This window comes from Sceloporus occidentalis, unplaced genomic scaffold (genome assembly GCF_023333645.1).
Source record: "Sceloporus occidentalis isolate IW3139 unplaced genomic scaffold, rSceOcc1.0.p SCAF_3, whole genome shotgun sequence".
Classification (NCBI taxonomy): Eukaryota; Metazoa; Chordata; class Lepidosauria; order Squamata; family Phrynosomatidae; genus Sceloporus; species Sceloporus occidentalis.
The window spans coordinates 86,325,597-86,349,396 of record NW_028316983.1 but is presented as its reverse complement, the minus strand read 5'-3'; the positions used below and the strand labels follow the sequence as shown (position 1 = coordinate 86,349,396).

The window sequence follows — 23,800 nt, the reverse complement described above, 5'->3', positions numbered from 1 at the left end:
TGTTGCCAAGAAACCCGTATGATGGGTTGCTGTAAGTCAGAAACAACTTGAAGGCACATGACAACAACAAATTTAGGGTGTTAGAAATGTGGTTCAGGTTTCAAGGGACAAAACAGACTGTCCAAAAAGAGCAGATTGGGGCTGCTCTGGTGCCACTCACCCCAGAGCTGTGGCAACCACACATGTGCAGCCCCAATCCAGTCCAATGCTGCTATTTTAAACCGGCTTCTGAAAAGGAATGTTTTTTTCCCTGCTCCTTTTCAAGCCAATTTTTCCAGGTTGAGGTGGCTTCAGCCTATGTTCGGGGCATGTAAGTGCCGTGCCCTGAACACAGACTGACAGTGGACCCTTTGAGTCCCTTTCAGAAGAAAAGTGAGATACAGATCAAATAAATAAATAAGATTTACCAAATGAAAAAAAGAAAAGAAAAAGTTGACCAAAAGTTAATTTTTAATTAAATCTAGTACAAGGAGGACAGAATGCAAATTCGATGCCCCCAACACTTTATTTCCTGTTTCACCCACTACCTGGAATTTTTAAAGCAGACATTAAAACTTAGGGCTGAAACAGACAGCCCAGTAAAGCCAGCTTCTTGGCATGGCGTTCAGACATCATCCGCCCCAGACTCAGTGAAAAGCAGGCTCTAGAGGCGAAGGGGTGGCTTTTTTCTGCCCCAAATAGGAGCGGACTTTTTCCACTCCTATTTGGGATGGAAGCTGGCTGGATTGGGGCTGTTGTGTGCAGTTGCTGTGGCCCCAATCCAGCTCTCTCGGGGCATCATCATGCTGCCCCTTCAGGGCCATCTGTTTCACACCTTAGTTAAAGCTTGCAGCCTTTTATTTGTAACCAGACTTGTCAATAAAAGCTTTCTCTAACCTTACAATCTCAAGTAGCCACTTGTTCATTTATGGAGGCACTATTGTATGTCCAGTTGCATCTTGGTGTGGGTGTGTGTCTTTAAGTCACCTGTTGACTTATGGCAACTCCATGAATTTCACAGTGTTTTCCTAGGCAAACAATAATCAGAGGTAGTTTTGTCAATTCATTCCTCCAAAATATAGCCTACAGCACCTGGTATCCATTGGCAGTCTCGATCCAAGTACAGTGGGCCCTTGGTATCTGCTGAGGTTTGGTTCCAGGATCCCTATGCATACCAAAATCCATGGATGTACAAGTCTCATGATATACAGAGGCATAGTAAAATGTCCCTTATACAAAATGGCAAAGGTTTGCTTTTTGGAATATTTTGGGGGGGATATTTTCAAGTCATGAATGGTGGAATTTGTGTATGCCGAATCCAGGCATAAAGAGGGCCAACTGTATTAATTAGAGCTGACCCTGCTTGGTTTCAAAGATCAGATGGGATCTGAAGTCTTCAGATTCATTTGAGCTCACAGGGGAAAAAAATTACTATACTATTCCTTCCCAGAACTCCTTGTGGCTGAAGCATTCAAATGAAATTTGATTTAATGTTGCTCAGGTAGGAAATGTAGGGATGTGTACTACACTGTTTAAGATACAGGTTGGTAGAGGGACAGACATAGTAAATAGACAGATGTTTAACTTCTTTTGGATAGGCCTGATTGTTTAGGAATTATTTCACAAAATCATTTAAGCCAAACAAAGAAATGTCCAATTCACATGTTGATGATAAAGGCTGAACATTAATAATTCTTATTCAGAGAAATTTATTAATTTCTGAGAGCCTGTTTCACATCTTTGCAATAGTCAGCTGTTTTTTTAATCCTTCCCATTGTATTACCAGTAAGTAATTTTCAAAATGGTAATGCAGTGTATAGCATCAAGCATGATTTTCTATATTTGGCGTTACATTTCTTTTTGAAAAGCTATCACATTAACATTTTTTTTCTTTTAACACAATATTTAAAACAGCATACACTAAGCACACATTTTGACTACTAAGCATAATGAAGGCCACGTGTGTAATATTCATCACAGAATCAGATAAATATCCAATATGCAATTGCAAATCAAGGCTGAATAGTATATACAAGATGGTAAAGGGACATCATATTTTGTTTGGGGACTTATGTGGAATGGGAAAGGATGCTGAAGAATTTTGTATGTTAACTGCTCTTTTCTCTCATTTACATTTTAAAAAAATAGAGCAACTTAGTTTATATCATTATTTTATGCTATGTGGGAGAACTGAAGTACGCACTATTCTTTATTTTGCTTTAAATGATATTTTTACATTTCTTTCATTCATTGCACCAGAACTCAAAGAGTTTGAGGATTCCTGAGAGTTTTCAATTATACAGAAAACAAACAACAGCACAACTTACAAGTGGTGTGTCTTTTCCTCCTACAATACTGAGACCTAATCCTGATCGCCCCTTGGATATTTCTATAACCATTTCTTGCCCAGGAATGATTGGGCATGTTGCTGGATCTGCCAAAGGGGGTGGAAGGATGTCTGTAAAACCAAGATTCAATATGATTAGGTAAGGCACTGTATAGAGAAGCAGCACAGAAATAAACTTGAGCATCAAAATTTCTGAACAGACTCTTATCAAATAAAATTAATTTGAGAAATAAGACAATGGGAAGAACATATTCAATAGTTTATGGATGGTTACAACCATGATTTAATTATCATTTAATTGTTGAATGCAATTCAAGCAGAGTTTATACAATATTTATAAACATTTATTTTGCGGAAGACCCATGCTGTAAAACACTGGTTTTCCAAAAAATGGATCCACTGATGTTAAGAATACTAACCTCATGTAAAACAGTTCAATATATGTTACAGTTTTTACTTTTGGCCAATAGTGCAGGCATTGTGTCTGTGTAAGATGCACAATGGAGTAAAAGAAGGAGAGTACACATTATGTCACAAGAGCTCAGAAGATATTAATAAAGGGACTTGTTTCCTTGCATCTATGTAGTTATTCTCCAGATCTTGTGAGATGTTGCTTCTGACAACAATATTAGTGGAATATTGAGCACCATTCTGACTGTCCAGACCTATTGGCACAGTCCCAGCCCCAGCATAAGTCTCTTCTTTAAAACAGAGTGCATGCTTGTCTACTTAATCTGTAACTACGTGAGAGAGTGAGAGACAGAGGTTGGTTTTTCCCTATTTGACATGGTGTATTAAATCAGGAATTATAAATCAGCTCCATGTGTCTTATACAAGGAAGAAAATATGGCATGAAAAGCAAAGGAGAATATCATAACACAGCTCAATTATGTAAGTATCTAATTCACTAAATCACAGTTTGGATGCAGGATTGAATAATGTTATCTCCTCATTAGAGTACAAATCCAAAGTAACTAATGTCATTTGTTTTACATTCCATTCAGACCTAAAATATATGACACTAGAGCCTGGGGAAATTGCAAGAAGCTTCTAAACTATCCTACAGATTGTTCTGATAAATTTTCTCGTGAAAAATTTCACCTTGGGGAAAAAAAACCCTTTCAGTCAACTTTAGAAAAAGAATATGAACTAATCCCTGCTTTTATTACTAATTGAGGGTAAAAGAAACAACTCCAATTAATTTTCAGTAACCTGTGCATATTCTTATGCAAAGGAGCATCATGTAGTCATGGCACTCTTTTGAGGATGCAAAAAGGAGCTGCTTTTTGCAGCTCCTTTTTGCATTCTCGAAAGGCAGATTGGGGCCATGGCGTGAGGTTGCTGCAGCCCTGATCTGGCTAGAAAGGGGGGGTGTGTGTGTGTGTGTGTATGTCAAGCCCCTAAGAAAGCAAGTGGGATTTTTAAAAAACCATCAGGGTCACTTTAATATATTCACAGTGATAAGAGCTGCTATGTGCCAAATGAAAGATACTTGAAATTGGCCAGTGACAATGGAAGAAGCTGAAACAATTTCAATAACACTCATCAAAACCTGCAATGGTGCAAAACTACTTATGTTACCTAGCCATCTACGTGTGTGTTTGTGTGTATGCCTTCAAATCACGTCAGTTTATGGCAACCCCATGAATTTTTCATAGAATTTTCATAGGCAAGGAAAATTCACAGGTGGTTTTGCCAGCTCCTTCCTATGAAATATAGCCTACAGCATCTGGTATTCGTTGGTGGTCTCTCATTTAAGTACTAATTATGACTGACCCTGCTTAGCTTCCAAGGTCAGATGTGATCTGGTGCCTTCATTACTGAATGTAAAGTGGCATGATACGTTGATGGGGTGGTGGTGTCATAGGTTTTCAATTGAAAGAGCCAGAATAATGTCTTAATGGCTTAATTATGTTTCCCACTACATTGGTGCATTAGTACTTTTTTTTTAAATTGAAGATCTTAACAGAAGATTCCCTTCATTACTGACCAAAGAGTTACAAAAAATTAGTAAATGTTTTCAAATTAATAAGCAAAGGGAACTTGTAGCACCTTTGAGATTAACTGAAATAAAGAAGTTGGCATTAACTTTTGTAGACTTCAGTCTATTTCCTCAGATGCATACTGATTTTCCAAACTAACATGGCTATGTCTTTAAATTCTTCAAATTAATTTATCTTAGAAAATAAGGCCCTTTAAAAGTTGGCCTGGGGGCGGAGTTGGGGTGTCGCATCCAGATGATGTACACCTGACTGCCCCAGGGCGCCATGATGCTGCGCACCACTCCACCCGGTGTGCAGCATCATGATACACAGCACCAAAGGAGTGCCATATAGCTGCACTGCCGTGGCTCTGGCGCCCTTTCAAGGGCACAAAAAGGAGCTGCTTTCTGCGGTGCCATTTTGCACCCTCGAAAGGCAGATTTGGGCAATGGCGTGAGGTTGCCATGCCTCCAATCCAGCTAGGAAAGGGGCAGCCTCTTGCCACCCCAGTCTGTCAAGTCCCTAAAATAGCAAGTGGGATTTTTTTAAAAAAAAACACCAGTGTCACTTTAATAGATTTGCAAGAATAAGAGCTGCTATGTGCCAAATGAAGAAGAAAAATAAATAAATAAAAGTAAACATTTTAACCTTGTATTTATATAATAGCAAAGCAAAGGAAAATCTAATTTGCAATAATGACTTTTAAAAAAGTAAATTACAACCAAAATATAACATGCTATACTCTAGACACACACACGCATGCATGCGCGCACACACGCTGTTGAGGTAATTGTATATTACACACACACACAAACACACACACATAGCACCTTTTCTCTGTCATTCTAAAAAGTTTTGCAATGAAATGCAAGATATTCTTTGGATGAAAATAGTAAGTTCATACTTCTGTTGGTGAATTCTGTCTCTGGAGACAAAAATGATGGCGGTGCCAAAGATATGTCGTGTAAACTGATGGGGATTATTGTTGAAGGCTTTGATTGCTTTAATTGGTTACGAAACTGGAGGGGAAGAAAAAAAACAAGAAAGAAAAACCAAAATAGTTGAACTATTAAAGCTTCCTTCTAAAACCAAAATAAGCAGCTTAAACCAAAGCACATCTTTATATGGATCAGAAGAGGGGTGTGAAATAAAACATTTAACAGCTTTAGAAGTAATGATTTCCCTGCCTTTTGATGCTGAGGTTTCAGAAATCTTGGTGAAAATGATATGCAGTAATTAGAAGGAGTAAGTCTGCTATCTGAGACAGGCAGCAAATTGAACGCATCCACACACCCCCAACCACTGGACATCTCTAAGTCAGAGTTTTTGATTATTTTAGCACCTGAGGCAAAAAGCAGCACAAGTGCTTCTCCCTCTTCCTAGCAGAAAAATACAACATTAATACATTACGTAAGCCTCCATTTGACACTTTTTCATGACACTTAAAACCAGTTGTCTGAGGCAGTTGCATCACTCTGCCAAATGGTCTAGGCTTAGACTTGAGCATAAACTGCAAGAGCCATGGTAAAATCCTGACACAATTATTGCTTAAAAATTCCATATTCATTTTGTTTTCTTATTATTTATGCCTGTTTTACAATACCAAAATATGTTGCAATTAAAAATAAATAAAAACTATTTTTAATTTTTGTTACTACTACTACTACTATTTGTTTAAAAAAGTCAATACATACATTTTCTGATGGCTTCTCTACCAGAATTTGCTGGTTCTCTGTCACTTGTTTTTCAGTCTTACTACTGACATCCTAACAAAAAGAAATAGAAAAATAAGGCGGTTACAGTATGCTGAAATTTAACTGATTTTATTGGAGCCTTTCCCATTAAAAGCATGCCCCAAACCAAATATGAAATTTAGCCTTCATGGTTCTTATGCATTTCACTACTGTATATTGTTAAAGCTGTTTAAGTGACGTGTCAAGTAAGTTAGAAAGTTTAAAACAGGGTTGAATCCAGATTACATTTAGCTGTCCTTTGATGTCAGTGAAATCAATGGGGCAAGTCAGTCAAAACATGCTTAAGTCCTGTTGATTTCAATGGGACTAAAACATGAGTAATACAGGGCCAAAATAAAGTTGTTTTGGCTAACTTTGGAGGTATGCTGTTTAATTGACACACGCATCCTAAGAGGCCAGAAGCTGCACCAAAGCTGCGCTCCAATCCTTATGACTGGAACGTGGCTTTGGGCCTCTTAGGATACATGCATCCTTTAAACAGCATATCTCCAAAGTGACCCAAAGCAGCTTTATTTTGGCCTGTCTGTTTGGGCCCACAATAAAGGCAAAGGGATCTTGTAGTACTTTTGAGACAAACTGAGTGAAATGGTTGTAGCAGAACTTTTGCCGACATGGTCTACTTCCTCAGATGCATGATGTAGACCAAGTCTATGAAAGCTTATGCTACAAGTTTTTTGCTCAGTTAATCTCAAAGGTGCTACATGATCCCTTGGCATACTAATATTCCAGACTAACACAGCTGTGTCTCCAAACAACAGAAGGCATTAGGAATTTCATTTAATTTAGTTTGTGAATATATTAATTTATAAATCTAACTATTGGTTAAGTAAATCTATATGTTGTGATTTGCGGGAGAAGGTGGGATTGTACCACAGACTCAAAGAATCATAAAATAATAGTTAGAAGAGACCACAAGAGCCATCCAGTCCAACCCCCTGCCATGCAGGAACTCTCAATCAAAGCATCCCTGACAGATGGGCATCCAGCCTCTGTTTAAAGACCTCCAAGGAAGGAGACTCTACTACACTCTGAGGGAGTTGTTCCACTGTTGAACAGCTCTTACTGTCAGGAAGTTCATCCTAATGTTGAGGTGGAATCTCTTTTCCTGGAGCTTGTATCCAGTGCGCCAGGTCCTAGTCTCTGGAGCAGCAGAAAACAAGCTTCCCCCTCCTCAATATGACATCCCTTCAAACTCCCATCCTATGATGTCATAACTCCCATCTTATGATGATTTCTTGGTCTTTTCAACCAGGATGCTAAAACAAGAGTGTAATTATTCTTTTGGAAAGGTGGAGTGTATTGTCTGAAAATCAAGTTATATAAAAATGATATACATCTAAGTCAGGGTTGGGCAAAAACATTACAGAAAATAATACATATGAGTTATCCTGTAACATTATAGTTCAATGATGTACAGATTTTTTCCCCAAAGGCCAAATAACACCGCATGTTCTTTTCAGGAACATCAAGCAGCTGGCTAGCAGCTTTGCATCTTATGCATCTTACTGTGTTAAAACAATCCCTTTATAAGTAGTTCTTAAAGTTCCACCATAAAGTGCATCACTGAAAATATTTTTTAGGAATATATACTGTTTCCAAATATCTAATTTATTGGTCTAGTATTACAATTAAATCAATTCTTTGTAAAAGTTTGTACATGAAAGGTATGACACATTTGATTGCTATCTGTCCTCTATTTGTTTCAATTAATGGAGCAAATAGAGGACAGATGGGGGACATGTAATGAAAAACCAAATAAGACCCCCAACTCTGGGAACATAGCAAACTGTAGTAATCAGCTGAATTGATTACAACCAGTGTGGGAATGCTGTACCCAAAGTTTCACATATGTATACTTGTATACAGAATAAGGATTTAAAGACACAATTATATAGTTAATGTGCATTCTGTTCATATCTTACCCATGCAAACTTTCATGTATGGCATCCTAAAATCTTAGCTTTTGTATTTAAAAAAAAAACCCTATCCCCTTTATGTTTTTAAACCTTGTGATTCAATAGGTAAACTTGTAAGAAATGCTTGGTGAAATACCATTAATGTAGACTGCCCTCGATTTACAGTATTCAAGGGGATGGAGTTCACTGTGATCTGCCTGTCTTTTGCTCCTCATTCCCCATGATTAACATAAACACATACTTCTTGTTTAATTTTTGAAATATGTCAGCTCTTTCTGAGGCATAAGATGAGATTGCATAACTTAATCCTTTGCACTTTTGTATTTAAATATATAGTTAGACACCTCAAAAGAAAAGAACTGATAATTGTTCTGAATTGCTCAAAAACATATACAAAGGTGAGATGAAGTTAAAATGCTGTTTCCTATTTTTTCAAAGAGTTGATGAACTGAAATACTGCAAGAGCGCATTAAGAAAAAAATCCCTTCAAACATTGGTTTCCCATACATGGCAGCTGTGTCCTCTGATACTATCCCACATATTTCTATTTTAAGAGACAGATTGTGTTGATTAAAATTTAAAAACCCCTGGATGTTGTATCCTCAGCAGGATGTATTTTATTTGTCACAGAAATATTGGAAAATATGAGTATGAAGTCCTCATTTGAAGCTGGGAAACCAACAGGTTCAACTGATGCTTGAAGGTAAGACTGAATCAAGGACATGTGCCTTACAGCTATAATAATGTTCAGGCTGAAAGAGCCTCCTGCTAAACAGAAAATTTGATTAACGTGTATGTATGATGAGGCAAAGCAGGAGTGCACATCTAAAAAGAACACTGGATCTGTCACTCAAGTCATTTCCCCATTAAGTCAACAGTCAAAGATTTTAAATTAGTTACTTTTTGAAAAAGCAGGAAACTTCTAGCCTGTATTTAGTTCAGTGCATCAAATGTCTTATCATTCAAACAACAACACATTTTGTATGTCACTATTAATATACATAGACAGCACCTTTTTGAATATCACATACACTATAAAGAAAAAACACTTTATTCATACAGTTCCAGGGCCTGTTTAAAGGTGATTTGTTAAAGTGCAGAACACTCAAGAACAGAAATTACAGGCCTATCACAATGATTACCACTTTATTAGCAATAACTGCAGGGTAGAGATGATGATGTCTTCAAGATCTTATGAGAAAAGAGTTATTTCTACCTGCCCTTTTTAGTTCTGAAAGCCAGCAGTGAAAAAAATCCACTTTACACATATGTCTGTTTTCCAAGGTTGTGGGCACTTCCCACCTTTGTGCACCTCAGTTACAATAGTTACAACCTCAGTTACAATCTGTTTTCTGCTTACAGATCAAGGTTAATGCACTGAAGCTTAATCCACACGAGATGGTGGAGAAACTGACTTCACTTCCCAGGAGACAGGGCAGCAGCCCCATTAGTTTTGGTTTTTTGTGGGTTTTTCAGGCTATGTGGCCATGTTCTAGAAGATTTTCTTCCTGACGTTTCACCAACATCTGTGGCTGACATCTTCAGAGAAGTAGTTTTGGTTTGTACTTTGTGTTGGAAGCAAACACACTTTCTATCATTTTTAAATGGAGCACCCATGTAAGGTCATCAATTTTGCTGATCTGTTGTTGCCTTTAATTCTGTAATTCCTTAAGAGGTTTAATATGTCTTTTCCTGGAGTTTCCTTATGGATTCACTTATTTTATGTGAGCCACCTTTGGAATGGCTGACCTGAAACATGGTATGTAAATACTAAAGTAAAAAAGTGAATAACACAGCTGGGGAAGTCTTTGCCAGTATTGTTCCTATTGTAGCAACCAACCTACAGTCAACCTTCACTGGAGTGCAGGTAGCCATAATAAGATGTGCAAAGTAATGCAATATTCTTCCTCAAGAGAGGGGGATGTCTGCCTATCCAGGTCTTTTACTTTATGACTCTCACCAGCCTCACTCAGTACAGGAATTAGAAGAGGGCTGTGGGAGTTGTAGTCCAAAAACATCTGGACTACAGATGTTTCCTGGTTCCTGCCTTATTCAGAAATTAGAATGAACTGACCTACAAGAAGCTTCTGGAGCAGTCAGGCCCTTTACAGCACATCAGTCAATCAGCCTGAACATGGACATTTATTTTATTTCATTGTGTCTTATTTCATTTTATTTTCACCTGCCTTTTTCCTTATTGGGATCCAATGTAGCTCACAACATAAATTAAAATAAGGTACATGAATTAAAATTTGACACTGAAAATATAAAAAAAGGAAACCACAATTAAATACACTACCATATTAAAACACCAATACTTTAAAATAATATAAACTCATTAAAAATATTACAACAACAATAGAAGTGCAGCATACATAGAGCCCATTAAAGATTCCAACTCATTACACTTGCTAGCACTTTCTCCTTAACACGCACTCTGGAAAACCATCATGACTGACCCCATAATAACTAAAGTGCCACCTCCTTGCTTTAGGGAAGGAAAAAGTTCTCCACATGCCAGACTGCTAGCCCAGTTCATATCATGTGTTTTATCAATTTTAATTTAAATTGTGCAAATGTTTGTTAAATGGCTGACCTATTTAGCAACTGTCTCTCCTGAAGCAGAGTGAAATGTACAGCTTTGAACCATTTTCTGGTGAGGGGAAATTCATATGCAGTTGCATTTCTTATCAGTGCTTTAGGATTCAGGCTTTAATAAGATGAATGTCTGGGCTTATATTAACCTGCTAATTATGATTAATTGCTTTCATTTAAGAAATACTGAAAAGCATCTTACCTCAATGGGAGACTGGGAGCTAGAGGGTAATGGGAAGGGAGCCACAGCCATCTGGTTATATGCATCATCATTGCTGAGAAACAAAAGAGGCGGGGGGGGGGGGAGAGAAAAGAGAGAACTGATATGTTAAACAAACTGCAAAGTATCTACTGAAATTCTAAAATTTAATCTAATTACTTATAGTTATTCATTATGTTATGACCACCCATTCCTCTACAGACGATGAAAAGTGACTGTTGGCAGTTACAGGATTCAGAAAAGCTGGAAGCTGGGGTACAAGTACTGCATCCATAAGGGATCAATGAAAAAGGATTGCATAAGCACTTTATCAAGCACAACTATTTCCTACAGGAGGTGTGTGCCCATGGTGCCAAGGGTAAGAGCTCCCCATCCAGTGCAATAGAGGGATGTGGTAAGTCCCACAGTCTATATCACTGCATGCCTAGTCCTTCTGAGCCTCTTATTGCCTTTCCCCCTAGATCTTATTTTCCAGACTCATCCCAACCACTCTCAGGAAGCCTTGACCTGGTGGTCAATGGCTGAGCAGGCATTTGAGATAGACCTTTGTTCTTCAATGGATAGAGGAACTGGGACAGCAGGTTCTCATGGCAGATCTGCAGATCCATTTAGATACCAAGACTGAATCCCTTCTGTTAGTTGTACATGTTCTTTACTAGTGTGGGGAAGGGGTTTCATGTTGTACAGGGTGGGGGTGGTTTGATTGTGTATTCCTGCATCACAAGGGTTTGGACTGGATGACCCTTATGGTGTCTTCCAACTCTGTGATTCTAAGATATGATACTTTGATACTATGATAGTTGGATAACCCCCATCCAAAGTAATAACCAGATGGAGAGGCACACATAGGATTCCTAGGTGATCATTTGTCCACAGCAATAAACAGATCTAGATCTGTTTTGGCTCAGCAAGGCTGCTGTATCATGCTTTCGGCACACGTTGTTCAAATGCTACTGATGCATTAATATAGTCCACAGATGTAGTGTCTGAATGGAATATTCATTGTAAAGGAGGGTCTTCAAATGCTGCTGCATTTGAAGATCCATAGAAATAGTAAAGTATCTGATTAGAATGTTCATTATGCTTTCATCCAACTCTTTTTTTCAAAGCTTTACAGTCTTTGAACTACAGTGACCAAGGTCATCAAGCCACATAGCAAGGAGTACATAACAGGTACCTAAAGGCATGTACAATATCAAAGGGTGCATGATATTCAATTGTGCTTGATTTTCCAAGCATCTTCATCTCAAACACTACAGCATGTTAAACAATAATTTTCTAGCTTCTTTTGTTTCCCCAAGTACACAAACCAATTAGGAGATAGCTCTTGCTGATGAGAATTAATCAGCATATTTAAGCCCCATAATCTCTAGTATTTTTTGTCTGGTGCCAGTTTAGGTTCTGCCAGTTGTTGGTTGATGTTTTTTTTTAAATAATAAAACATATAATCAGCACAAGCACTAAGGAAATCAGCATAAAATATTCCCAACTCTTGATGCAGCCTCTAATGAGAAGATCTGATAGCACAATAATACCTTCAGACAGCCTATAATTTAAACTAGTTATTATCTTTTTTCTGTTTGGACAATGAAAGGGCTTTTTAGTGAAAGCTATGCCTGCATACCAAACACTGTCCCTGAAATACACTGACTTCCTCTCCCAAATATCAGATGAAATTTAGCAAAAGCCTTTTCTCAACACAATATGAAGAGCTATAGAGGGAGGTGAGGAAAGCATATATCTTCCCTGTATACCATACATGTGCATGTATGTATATGTACATATACATATACATGCATATCATATATGTCATTAAAATTACCATCTCTTTCAAAGGAAACACATGCTTGTCATAGAAGGCAGCAGTCAACCTACTGAAGACAATGATATGGAGTAAGGCCAGTCAGTAATATGGAAAGAGAGGATTATAACGTGAAGTCGAAATATGCTAAACAACACAACACAGTGTTTCCATTTTCAACAGGTGCCCTTTGTCAAGTATGACTAATTGCATCCTAATGTGCTCTTTGGATTTCTGTCATTATTTTGAGCAATGTTAAGTGCACTAGTGTCATCTGCTTTTCTCCATAGTTATTAAATCTGCACTTTGCATCCTTTGAAAGAGGTGGTACTTTTTAATGGCATAAAGATAACAAAAAGAAAGGATAAGACTAGGTAAGAAGAGGTTGCAGCAAATAACCTCCTTCTGCTGGGAATGGACATATTCAAATGACTTCAGTGCAGCTTCAAAAGAGGTTGTTTCAAAGAGAAAGCATCACAAACAATATATGTCTTTTTGCATTACCACTCAGCAACTGTAACACATTCTATTTTTAACCAGAGTAATGACAACAGTCCTTTGATGATAGCACAAGCAAATGAGGGCATCTAACCAGAACAGTTGCAATTACAGAGGGTAACAATAAAAATTCAGTACACATGCAAACAGTTGTCACTGTCTTTTTATTTCCAGTATCACATGTGCAAGACTTTTACCATATTTCTACCATATTTGTATCCATGGCATTAATTGTTTCTTTCTTTCATGGAAACACTCCAGGGATTGGCAACTGATGGCTCAGAGATTGGCATCAGTCCATGACCCACCACTTTGAGTAGCACTGCTTTATCATCCAATCCTTCTTGTATCCTGTTTCGTATATTTCTTGTTACAATCAGAATATTTTCCAATGTAATTAAGCAATGTACATGATATTTTCAGTAGCTGGGAAAAGTAAGAGTAGACTGGAATCAAAATGATTAATCTCTTCCAGATGCACTGTATTGCCAAGGATAGCAAGTAATTCTTCATTTCACTAGCTTTGTTCCCCCCAGTCATATGAGATCTAGTAACATGAAATTAAGGATTACATTCTGAGATATATCTTCAGTTACATAAATATTTCAGTCACTTGATTTGGTGCATGTACTTCACATTGGCGAGTTAAGAATTGGGGATTTAATTATTTGTAGATTACTATTGGCTGCCACCTCCACTACTTCCCTGTTACACTTTTAATACTGACTATGGCGTTTTACAGACCGCCCAAAAGGGAGGTCTTCCGCCGCCCTTTTTTGCTGCATGAGGGAATCGCAGCAAAAAGAACTTGCGGCACAGTTGCGGGTTCTTCTTGCGGCGTCACAACCGTGCCATGATGTGTGGACACTAACGACAGCACCCAATAGGGCCCATCTATAAAGTGCCTATGATAACAAAGATATCTCTGGGAGGAAACCAAACTGATGGGGTGGCTGGACCCAAAAGGGCACACATTCTCTCTCTTGCTTGCTCACTCACCTGAAAAGGGGTGGAAGTGTATGAGGGGGGGCATGCACAATCCATTGCTTATTTGCATGGGTGCATCGATGGGGAAGGGGATGGGATGGAGAAGAATGAGGAGGGAAGATGTGTGTGTTCCTTCCCCCATTCCCTTGCTCGCTCACACAGTGGGGGGGAGGGATGGAATGGAGGAGCTCGTGGATGGAAGATGAATTCCTTCGTTCACTCACTCATGTAGGGTGGAGAGAAGGGGATAGGATGGGATGAGAGAGCTTGAGGAAATAGGGTATGTGTGTTCCATCACTCACTCACAGTGGTGGTCAGTGGGAAGGGGATGGCACAGGAAATTGTGAGGAGGGAGGGTGTGCGCATTCCCTTAGTCACTCATGTGGGAGAAGGAAGGAGATGGGATGGGTGTCTCCTTTCTCCCTCTTCCTGCCTCTGCCCCTTCCTTTTTCCCCATCTTGCCTGAATGTGTAAGTGAGCAAGAGAGTGAGGAACATGTGTACAGCCAGGTCCAGCCACCCTGTCAGTACAGGCCAATATATGGCTTGAGGGTCCTAGAGAGATTTGTGTCCAAGGGTTTTTGCACCCTTGCCATTTATGAGAGTTGAATGCTGAATGTATTAAATGGTTTTAGAAGCTCGTGTAATTAGTCCCATAATGTTTACAATAACCATGTAAACTGAGTCAATATTTATGTCCCTTTTTTATTACTAAGCCTCTGATATCATGGCTGAAGTGAAGTTTGAAAAACAGATTGCTTACCTGTATCTGTGGGGTCATCTGTGAGTTAAAAGATGAACATGAACTTGCCTATTCACACCTCAGAGTTATTCTTAATCATTATTCACTCTATAGTACTCTAGAGGTTTTGAAATTCTTCTGCCATGATTTTTCATTTTGGCTGTGCGAGCTGAGAATTGATGGCAGTTGCACTTCAAAAAATCAGGAAGGCACCAAGTAGCAAAATGATACCTTCTTCATTTTTTGGAAGTGCAACTCCCATCAGTTCCCAGCTAGCATGGCTAAGATGAGACATTATGGCAGCAGAATTTCAAAACTGTATTCTAAGAAACCTTTTTCATATCTATCAAGTAATACCTTCATGTTTCTTTCCCTACCTTTCCCCAGTGACAGCTGGCCTATTGGTATTCCACAGATATGGCATTCCATCTGTGATGTGAGCTATTTTGCTATCAGCAAAATAATGCTTTAAAGCAGACAGATTCCCTCCTGTCATTGATGCAACCTACAGATCAACTAATAATTCTTTATTAGCCCTTCAGCAAGGTCTTAGTAATAATGGCTCAGATGTTAAGAACTCAAGTGGAGTTTTGATCATGAAGCAGAACTTCCCTGTCTACTTTTCCTGTTCCATTGCTTTGTCTTCATGAAAAGGTTCAGGAGTCACCTCAGAATACAATCGAATGCAGCACTGGTGGCTGAACTCATGCTCATATCTATGCACATACATAAGGCAAAAACTCCTTCTGCTCAAGCAGTGAATCACTGGATCCAAGCCAATAAGAGAGTAATATTTATTCAATAAAAAATCTGCTAGCCAATGTAGACTCTAAAAACTATCAATGAAATGGATAGCATTTTCCACTGGTGCAGAATTTAGCATAATAGGCAAAGCCAAAGATGAATGTACAACAGTGAAACCGCTGTAGCCCTACAAACAAAATCCTATGCATGATGTGCTGGCAAGTGAGTCAAATTCAGTGCCCCCCCCCACCTAAAAAAAAAATGTCAGGGATGCTTATTGCCAACTCAAGTTGCCTCCCTTCCTTTACAGAAAAGATACATAACATAATGGAGAAGAAAAAGGAAGAGCTGCCAGACAGATACTCCAGGCCACAAAGGGAAGGAATCCTCCTCAACAAGGCTACTTTCTTTCTCTTAAATTTTTCCCTGCCTTCCAAACCCTGTGATGAAAACAAAGTGTATAAACTACACATGTGGTTCTCTTTTCGGCAATGCCTTCAATGTGCTCTTTTACAACTTCTGAGCTACCTATCAAAAAGCATAGATAATAAGACTCAATCCCAATGTAAAGGGCATGAGAGCAATCAACACTACCTGTTAAGATGCTCTTTCAAAGAGGTTCAGATTTGTGTTAGCAACATTTATGTCACTGCAGTTATTAACTGTTAGTTTGCATGTTTGCTAAATTCCTGCTTGTTTGCTTTTCAACACACATTTTCTTCCTGCATCATTCTAACTTGAAGCCACTTTTCCACTGGACCATGACTTTGACCATGAAAAAAACAACAGGTAAAGCTACTTTAATATGTTTTACAAAGAAAACTGAGTTTGCTCTGATAGATACAGTGAATAGACAAGTAGGTGTGGGACTGGTTGTTGTTCAGCTTCTGCCTTACCAATTTGATTACTCTGCTTGAGATATTTAGCACTCTCTCTCATATTTCTCAACAGAAATGAAATCAGTAGTATGCTTGGCAAGGTAGGTGGAGAGGCAAGAGGTAACAACTGAAACCACTTTCTTGTTCATCTTCCCAGATAGCTGATTTGTGGAATTTTATTCTTTCTGCAAGGAGTCCACATGCACAACCTTTCCTATTCAAATGTGAAAGGACAACCAGAAGCAGGTGGCCTGTGTGCAGACCAACTTGCCATCTACCTGAGAATCTGAGAGTGAAAGGAAGCCTTCCTCTGCATGTGTAATGCCTCTAGCTGGAGCAAGGTGTTGTTGATTAAATAGTGGTTATGTAATCCAAACTATAATACATGCTATGGATAACCAATCTCATAAATTCTACACAAATACTATTTTAAGGAGATGCAGTGTAGGTTTAGACAACAGCATTCTATTCCTCACTGGAGTTGGAATATTCGCATGTACTTTTCAAAAGTTTTCAGCCTTAACACACATCCAAACATATTTATACTGGGACCTTGGATTTACTAGTTACAGTAACATTATGAAAAGCAAGACCTTTCTTACATAAGGAAAATTTATTGGTGTTACGGTAATTAATAACATAAAAAGGAAGTAAGGTTTATTTAGACTATTGTCCTATTCTACCCAAAGAGCTCAAGATGTGTCCATCCAATTTGTCTAATGGAATCCTATCTTCTCTTAGGCTACTGTCCTCCTGTTAGGATAGTAGGTAGGTTTTCAGATCCCAAACCAGGTTACACTCTAAATGGCCTGTCATAACCACTATGATTTTAAAGTAATTTGAAAAGCTATGGCTCAAAAGCAGTTCACAATGACATATTAGTTGTCAGTTGACTCAGACAACAGCAGCATCAGAAGGAGAGGCTATATCATAAAAAGAATGTTAACTGTGAAAGGCAGAGAAAAACATTTAAATGACAGGTTCTTAAATGAAAATGTTATTCTGAAAACCAAATTTCCCTTATTTTGCACTTATTTTGCAGTTCAAGCCAGTAATACAGGAGTAGGGGATCCCAAGTGTTAATGATTATGCCATGCTTACCGTATAAATACCAGTTTGACCTTTGATGGTGCAGTCTTTATTATTGCAGAAGCATTCTGATGACTTCTTCCATATAAGATCTGGTTATTTATCTGTTTTATAAAGAACGTTTAACACAATTACAAATAATAGTAACAAAGGGTTAAGTATTGCTTTGTACTTGTATTACTTTTTTTTTAGTAAAAAAACATCACCATCACATATACTCTTATTTTAACCTTATTTTCAGACATAAGCAAGAATAAAATGGGAAAAAAAGGAAGTGTTGTTATTTCTGCCTTGAAAGACAAGATTTTACATTTGGTTATCACTCAGAATAATTATAGCTTGGTAACAATCGTGGGAGTAAGATAAATTGCATAAACACAGTTTATGCCATCTTCCACTTCAAATCAAACTACAGAGAGAATGAGTGAGATAAAAGTTACAAACACTGTAGCACGGAGGAGATATAAATCCCATTTCCTGCAAACCTATTACAATGTCAAACCATATCAGAGTTTTCCTCATATTACTCATATCCTTTCAGAAGTAGAGATCAGTATTCTACAAGAGTTGCTTTTAAAGTATGATAGTGTGCAAAAATGCATGAAGAGCACATATACTCAACATTAACCAGTTTGAGCGCACATTCCTAGAAATCCTACCAATCTAGCAGCACCCCACGTGAAGCAACTTATACACTGATGTTTTTTGCTAAGAAAGCCTGTGCCTGCAAGCAAACTAAACCATGTGTGTTTGTGTATGCCTTCAAGTTGCCTCTCGACTTAAGGTGATCCCATGAATTTTATAGGGTTTTCTTAGGCAAGGAGTACTCAAAGGGCGTTTTGGTAGTTCCTTCAACTGAAATATAGCCTGTTGCATATGGTATTCATTGACAGTCTCCCATCCAAATACAATGGGCCCTTGGTAACAGCTGGCATTTGGTTCAAGAACCTCCCATGGATAACAAAATCCATGGATGCTTAAGTCTCATTGTGCCTTTAGGGTATTTAAACTATAGTTTTCAATTTCTATTTCTATTTGTAATTACCTGTTCCAACTATTTCAAGTTGGAATAGGTAATTACAATTTCTAGAGCTCTGCTAACAACTCTGTGTGTATCTTCTCAGAATCAAGTCCCTCTTTGTTTAGCAGTATTTACTTCCATATTATATCCTTAATCATTATGTATTATGTATGAATCATGTATTTTTTACTATATGAATGGAAGAGTAAGATATGGGAATTAGCACTTACAGAGAAGTTAAAACAAGTAAAAAAGTACAGAAATGGCCAATCAAACAACTGGTTTAAAGAAATTTGGAGGTCATTCCAATAGTAACAATATTATTCATCATATCCCTGTACCTCCTAGTAATGTTTGAAATAATCTACTATTCTAGTTATCTGTCTGATAAGCATAAATATAATAACTGTTTTTTTTCTAATAGTGTTCACAACCAATCCAGTGGTATTTCTCTTTTCTTCTTTTTCTTACATACACACTTGTCCACATTGCTGTTGATACATTTGCATTCAACAAAAGCTATGTAATCACAGATATAATAGTTTAAAAACAAACAAATAAAAAGAATGATATGTCTATGGTAGTCCCAACAGTTGTACCAGATTGTCATGACAGGACAGTTAAAGATGGCTTAGTTTCAAGGAAGAAATCTCTCAGAAAAGGCTAGAAACACAGATGCATGCCTTCCCAATGCAAACTTGTACATTCTACAAAATGCTGGTTGTGACCTATTAAACCCTATACAGTTTGAAAAACTATATTCTCCACTGTAAAGCTGTTTTGAGTTATAAATTCAAGAAAAGATATCCATTCTCTTTGGAGGTAAGGCTAGTGGGGATGCGAGAGCTGACTATCATGGCAGTCACTCAGATGTTTTGGAAATCCCAGGTGAGGAATACTAGTCTAGCCCCATCATGTCCTACTTCCAATACAGGAAAAGACCTTTCTATTCAGACAGAAACTTGGCATTAACCAGATTTTAATCAAATGTGGCCTTTTATTTTTATCGATTTTATTTTTTTAATATTATTGTTATTATCTGCACTGAAAGACATTTTGGCAAAAAAGCAGCTTTTTAAAATTATTTTATTATGCCCAAATATGCATCCTTAGTGATCCTGTCTTGGTATCTCTTTTTCTAAACTAATAAAAGTTTCATTTGCTTTGCACTTTCCTGCAGGCTTTATGGAGAGAAGAACCCTTGCTTACTGTAATGCTATAATCTGCTGACCAGGGCTCATTTTGAGTAAAGCACATTAAAATGAAGGGGAAGAAAAGCTAAGCTCAAGGGAGATGAAGAGAAATAAATGTAACTACCAGTTAGGGAATAGAGTGGCTAAATTATGAACAAAGATTAAAACAAGATTTAACACAAGGGCAACCTTAGTAAGCAAAACTCTCAGAGTAGGATGACATCATAAATATCTCACAGAAGCCGGACGTGGTAAGGTAATGAAAACTAATAGGTGAAATTTAAGGAAGAGGAAATTGGGGCCATGTATCATGATGTGGAGGATAATTACTCTAGGGAATTATCCCAAGAGAAAAATTGTTTTTCCCTTCCTTTTGTGAAAACACTTCCTTTTGGCCAGACACTCAGGGTTAACGCTTGTCCTTATTATTCAAGAACTTACGTCATGACTATGTCTTAAGTTGTTTACATTTCGTTAAAGCTACAATTTCCCCTGAAAAACAACTAACAAAGATAATACTTCCACCAGCTAAAGTGAAGCCTATAGAAGCTCAATAGATAAGCTAAACATAATTAACAGGATTAAAAAGCAATGCAGAGTGGCCAAAATAACGTTCTCTTGCTTTTTGATTATGTTCTGTAGCCTTCCTTCTATAAAAGAATATAGTTATTCTATTCTCAAAATGTATGCACTCATATTCAAATGGTTTATGTTAAATTAGTGCTTCAAGAAAGAATTATGAATGCAATAGCAGGCATGCTAACATTAGACTAATATAAAAATGCACAGTATGATCTAAAATGTCCAGGAAGTTTTCTGCTGAGATTAGATTATACATCTTAGAGCTCCCACCATGTAGCTTCGCATTCCAAGTTCAAGTATCAGTCAACATCGATTAGGTGTTCTTTTGGGGGGGGGGGGGGTTGGGCTATGAGGCCATGTTCGAGAAGAGTTTTTTTCCTGATGTTTCACCAGCAACTGTGGCTGGCATCTTCAGAGATGAGGTGGTTTAGGTTCCTAAAGTCAGTCATCAGATACTACTTAGTCAAGCAAATATCACTATTATAGTATGTTAATCATAAAATATTGCCTACATCTTAGAATATGTAGCTCTCCAGGTGAAGTAGTACTTCAACTCTCATCAGCCACAGCTAGAGTAAACAATGGTGAACGATATTAGTAGCTGTCAGTCAACAACATCAAGAGAGCCACAGTTTCCTCATACCTTTTTATGACTAATGTATACATTTTAAAAAAATTAGAAGTGCTTGAACTTGTACCTATACCAGAGACACTACTTCTTGCATGAAAGCTTTGTCCCCTCCATTTCAGAATTGGGATGAAATGATTTTACTTCATAGGCAGGAAACACATTTAGATGTAGTCTTCTATGTTTTTATTTCCTTCTCAGAACTGAAGTGCTGAGAAGAACCAGCCCTGGGGCTCTAAACACTGTTCAGATTTAAAGCACATGTAGTGGTTTGATTTTGTCTCCTTCCAGGTCAATACTGATATTAAGGGATTAACCATGTTAAGACCTGACTCTCTTTAATGAATTTCAATAGTACATGTGAGCCATGGTCATCTTTTGTGTTGTAGGCGTAATGATAACACCTTATGTTTAGAGATTTAATTGTTATTTTTTGAGAATCCCACCCTGCTGAAATATGAAACATCACAAAAAACTCGAGATTTCAAATTTTCCTCTCATAGTTTTTATGACTGCAAGACACTTTTAATATCATTTTATCACTCCAACAGAGGAGAAAAGGGAACACTATTTTACAGCAAAACAAACTTATACTATATGTCAGAAACTTGTAAGTATAAGATCCCAGGGCACTTATTTATATTTATAGATAGTTTCAGCATTTCTGCAGGCATTCTTTTTTTGGCAGAGCTGTGTAGCTACCAAGTGGAAAATACTGCATTAATAAACTTCTGCAATTAGTAAGTGTTACTCTGAAATACTCTCCTGTGGGGGAATATATATATATAAGAAAACAAGTTACATCTTTTCCCAACTATGACAGCTATTACTGTTTATATATTATATCCAAGCCTTTAAAATATTGGTAATGCTTATAACAGATCTTTGTGGTAGGGCAATAATCTGATTCCCAGCTGGAAGGCAAGAGACTGAGAGAATGATGCCTAGCCTAAGACACCTAGTAAGGCCATCAACTGTGGTGGAAGAGTCATAGCTGAGAGGAAGGCCCCAGGTTCAACGCCTGGCATTTACAGTTAAAAGAACCACACAACAGAGCTGCAAAGAGACTCATTTTGGGCCGCGAAGTGCAAGGGATTGTTCAGAGCTTGATAGAGTTATTTTTTCACCTTCAGCTGCCCACATTCCCCTGGGTGACATAATGCAAAAAATTATTGTCTCAAGCTCAGGAATTGTCCCAAGTTTTATTATTATTATTATTATTATTATTATTATTAAGCTTTATTTATATAGCGCTGTAAATTTACACAGCACTGTACATACAATCTTTTGATTAGACGGTTCCCTGCCCTCAGGCTTACAATCTAAGAAGACAAAACATAAAAGGAGAAGGGAATGGTTGTGGGGAAGGGGATCAGGTTCTGGAGTTCATCTTTCCCTCTGAGGCCTGGACCAAGGCAGATGGACTGGAGGGAAGGCTCTATATCTTAAGGATAGGCCCGATGGCGTTGGGCCTGCCATTTCACTCCCTCCAGGCGGGATGGCTTCCCCTTCTCCATCTCTGGATGATGGTGGATGGAGGGGTGGGATCCTCTTTCAGGGAAGGCTGATGGAGTTGGCTTCCCCTTCTCCCTCTGGATGATGGTGGATGGAGGGGTGGGATCCTCTTTCAGGGAAGGCTGATGGAGCTGGCTTCCCCTTTCCCCTCTGGATGATGGTGGATGGAGGGGTGGGATCCTCTTTCAGGGAAGGCTGATGGAGTTGGCTTCCCCTTCTCCCTTTCTGGATGATGGTGGATGGAGGGGTGGGATCCTCTTTCAGGGAAGGCCGGATGGAGCTGGCTTCCCCTTCCCCCTCTGGATGATGGTGGATGGAGGGGTGGGATCCTCTTTCAGGGAAGGCCTGATGGAGCTGGCTTCCCCTTCCCCCTTTCTGGATGATGGTGGATAGAGGGGTGGGATCCTCTTTCAGGGAAGGCCGGATGGAGCTGGCTTCCCCTTCCCCCTCTGAAAGATGGTGGATGGAGGGGTGGGATCCTCTTTCAGGGAAGGGCGGATGGAGCTGGATTCCCCTTCTCCCTCTGGATGATGGTGGATGGAGGGGTGGGATCCTCTTTCAGGGAAGGCCGGATGGAGCTGGATTCCCCTTCCCCCTCTGGATGATGGTGGATGGAGGGATGGGATCCTCTTTCAGGGAAGGCCGGATGGAGCTGGCTTCCCCTTCTCCCTCTGGATGATGGTGGATGGAGGGGTGGGATCCTCTTTCAGGGAAGGCCAGATGGAGCTGGCTTCCCCTGTATACAGTGTTCAGAAAGAAGGTCACCCATTACATGTCATATGCTGTTCAGATAGAGTTCTGGGTGATAGTGGTGGAATAAAATCCACAAGAACTATTAAAGCATTGGTGGCTAAGAATATGAGCTCGGAAGTTCATAGCTGGTCATACCAGTCTGTCTAGCCCAGTCCTTATTAATATGACTGGCAATGAGAATCCAGAATCTCAGACAGAAAGAGCCATAGTACATCTGGAAATGTCCACATTATCTTGTATTGCCTCTTAACAAATTTCACAATTGCCTAGAATAAGTCATGGGATCTAATTTGTTTCTGGGGGGAGGGGGGAGGAAGAGACAGAGAGTGTCACTGTTTCAGTGAGACCCCTTCTACCTACCTACATTTCCAGACATTGCAGTTGATTGTCATGGGGATGATCTTATCTAAACTTTGAAGTTGTTTTTAATGTTGCTTTATTTAATTGTATGGAATTTTATTATGTTTAATGTATAAAATTTGGATGTTAGTTATTTGATGGAGCATTTTATAATTCTGAATTTCTGTCATCGGTTTTACATTTTAATCATGCAAATGGCCTTTGGCTTAAGCATTAA

The 23,800-nt window shown here is 38.5% G+C and overlaps 1 protein-coding gene across 8 annotated transcripts in view; it reads right to left on the bottom strand.

The window, feature by feature from the left end:
* Positions 1–23,800, bottom strand: part of PATJ (PATJ crumbs cell polarity complex component) — a 210,028-nt gene that overhangs the window by 59,535 nt on the left and 126,693 nt on the right. For all 8 annotated transcript variants that reach the window (XM_089515294.1, XM_089515299.1, XM_089515296.1 and 5 more), the window contains exons 29-33: positions 17,544–17,635; positions 10,776–10,848; positions 6,003–6,074; positions 5,213–5,327; positions 2,307–2,437 (exon numbers count right to left, since the gene is read on the bottom strand). In XM_089515294.1, the coding sequence (XP_089371420.1) occupies positions 2,307–2,437; positions 5,213–5,327; positions 6,003–6,074; positions 10,776–10,848; positions 17,544–17,635 (483 nt within the window). The remainder of the gene's footprint in view (positions 1–2,306; positions 2,438–5,212; positions 5,328–6,002; positions 6,075–10,775; positions 10,849–17,543; positions 17,636–23,800) is intronic.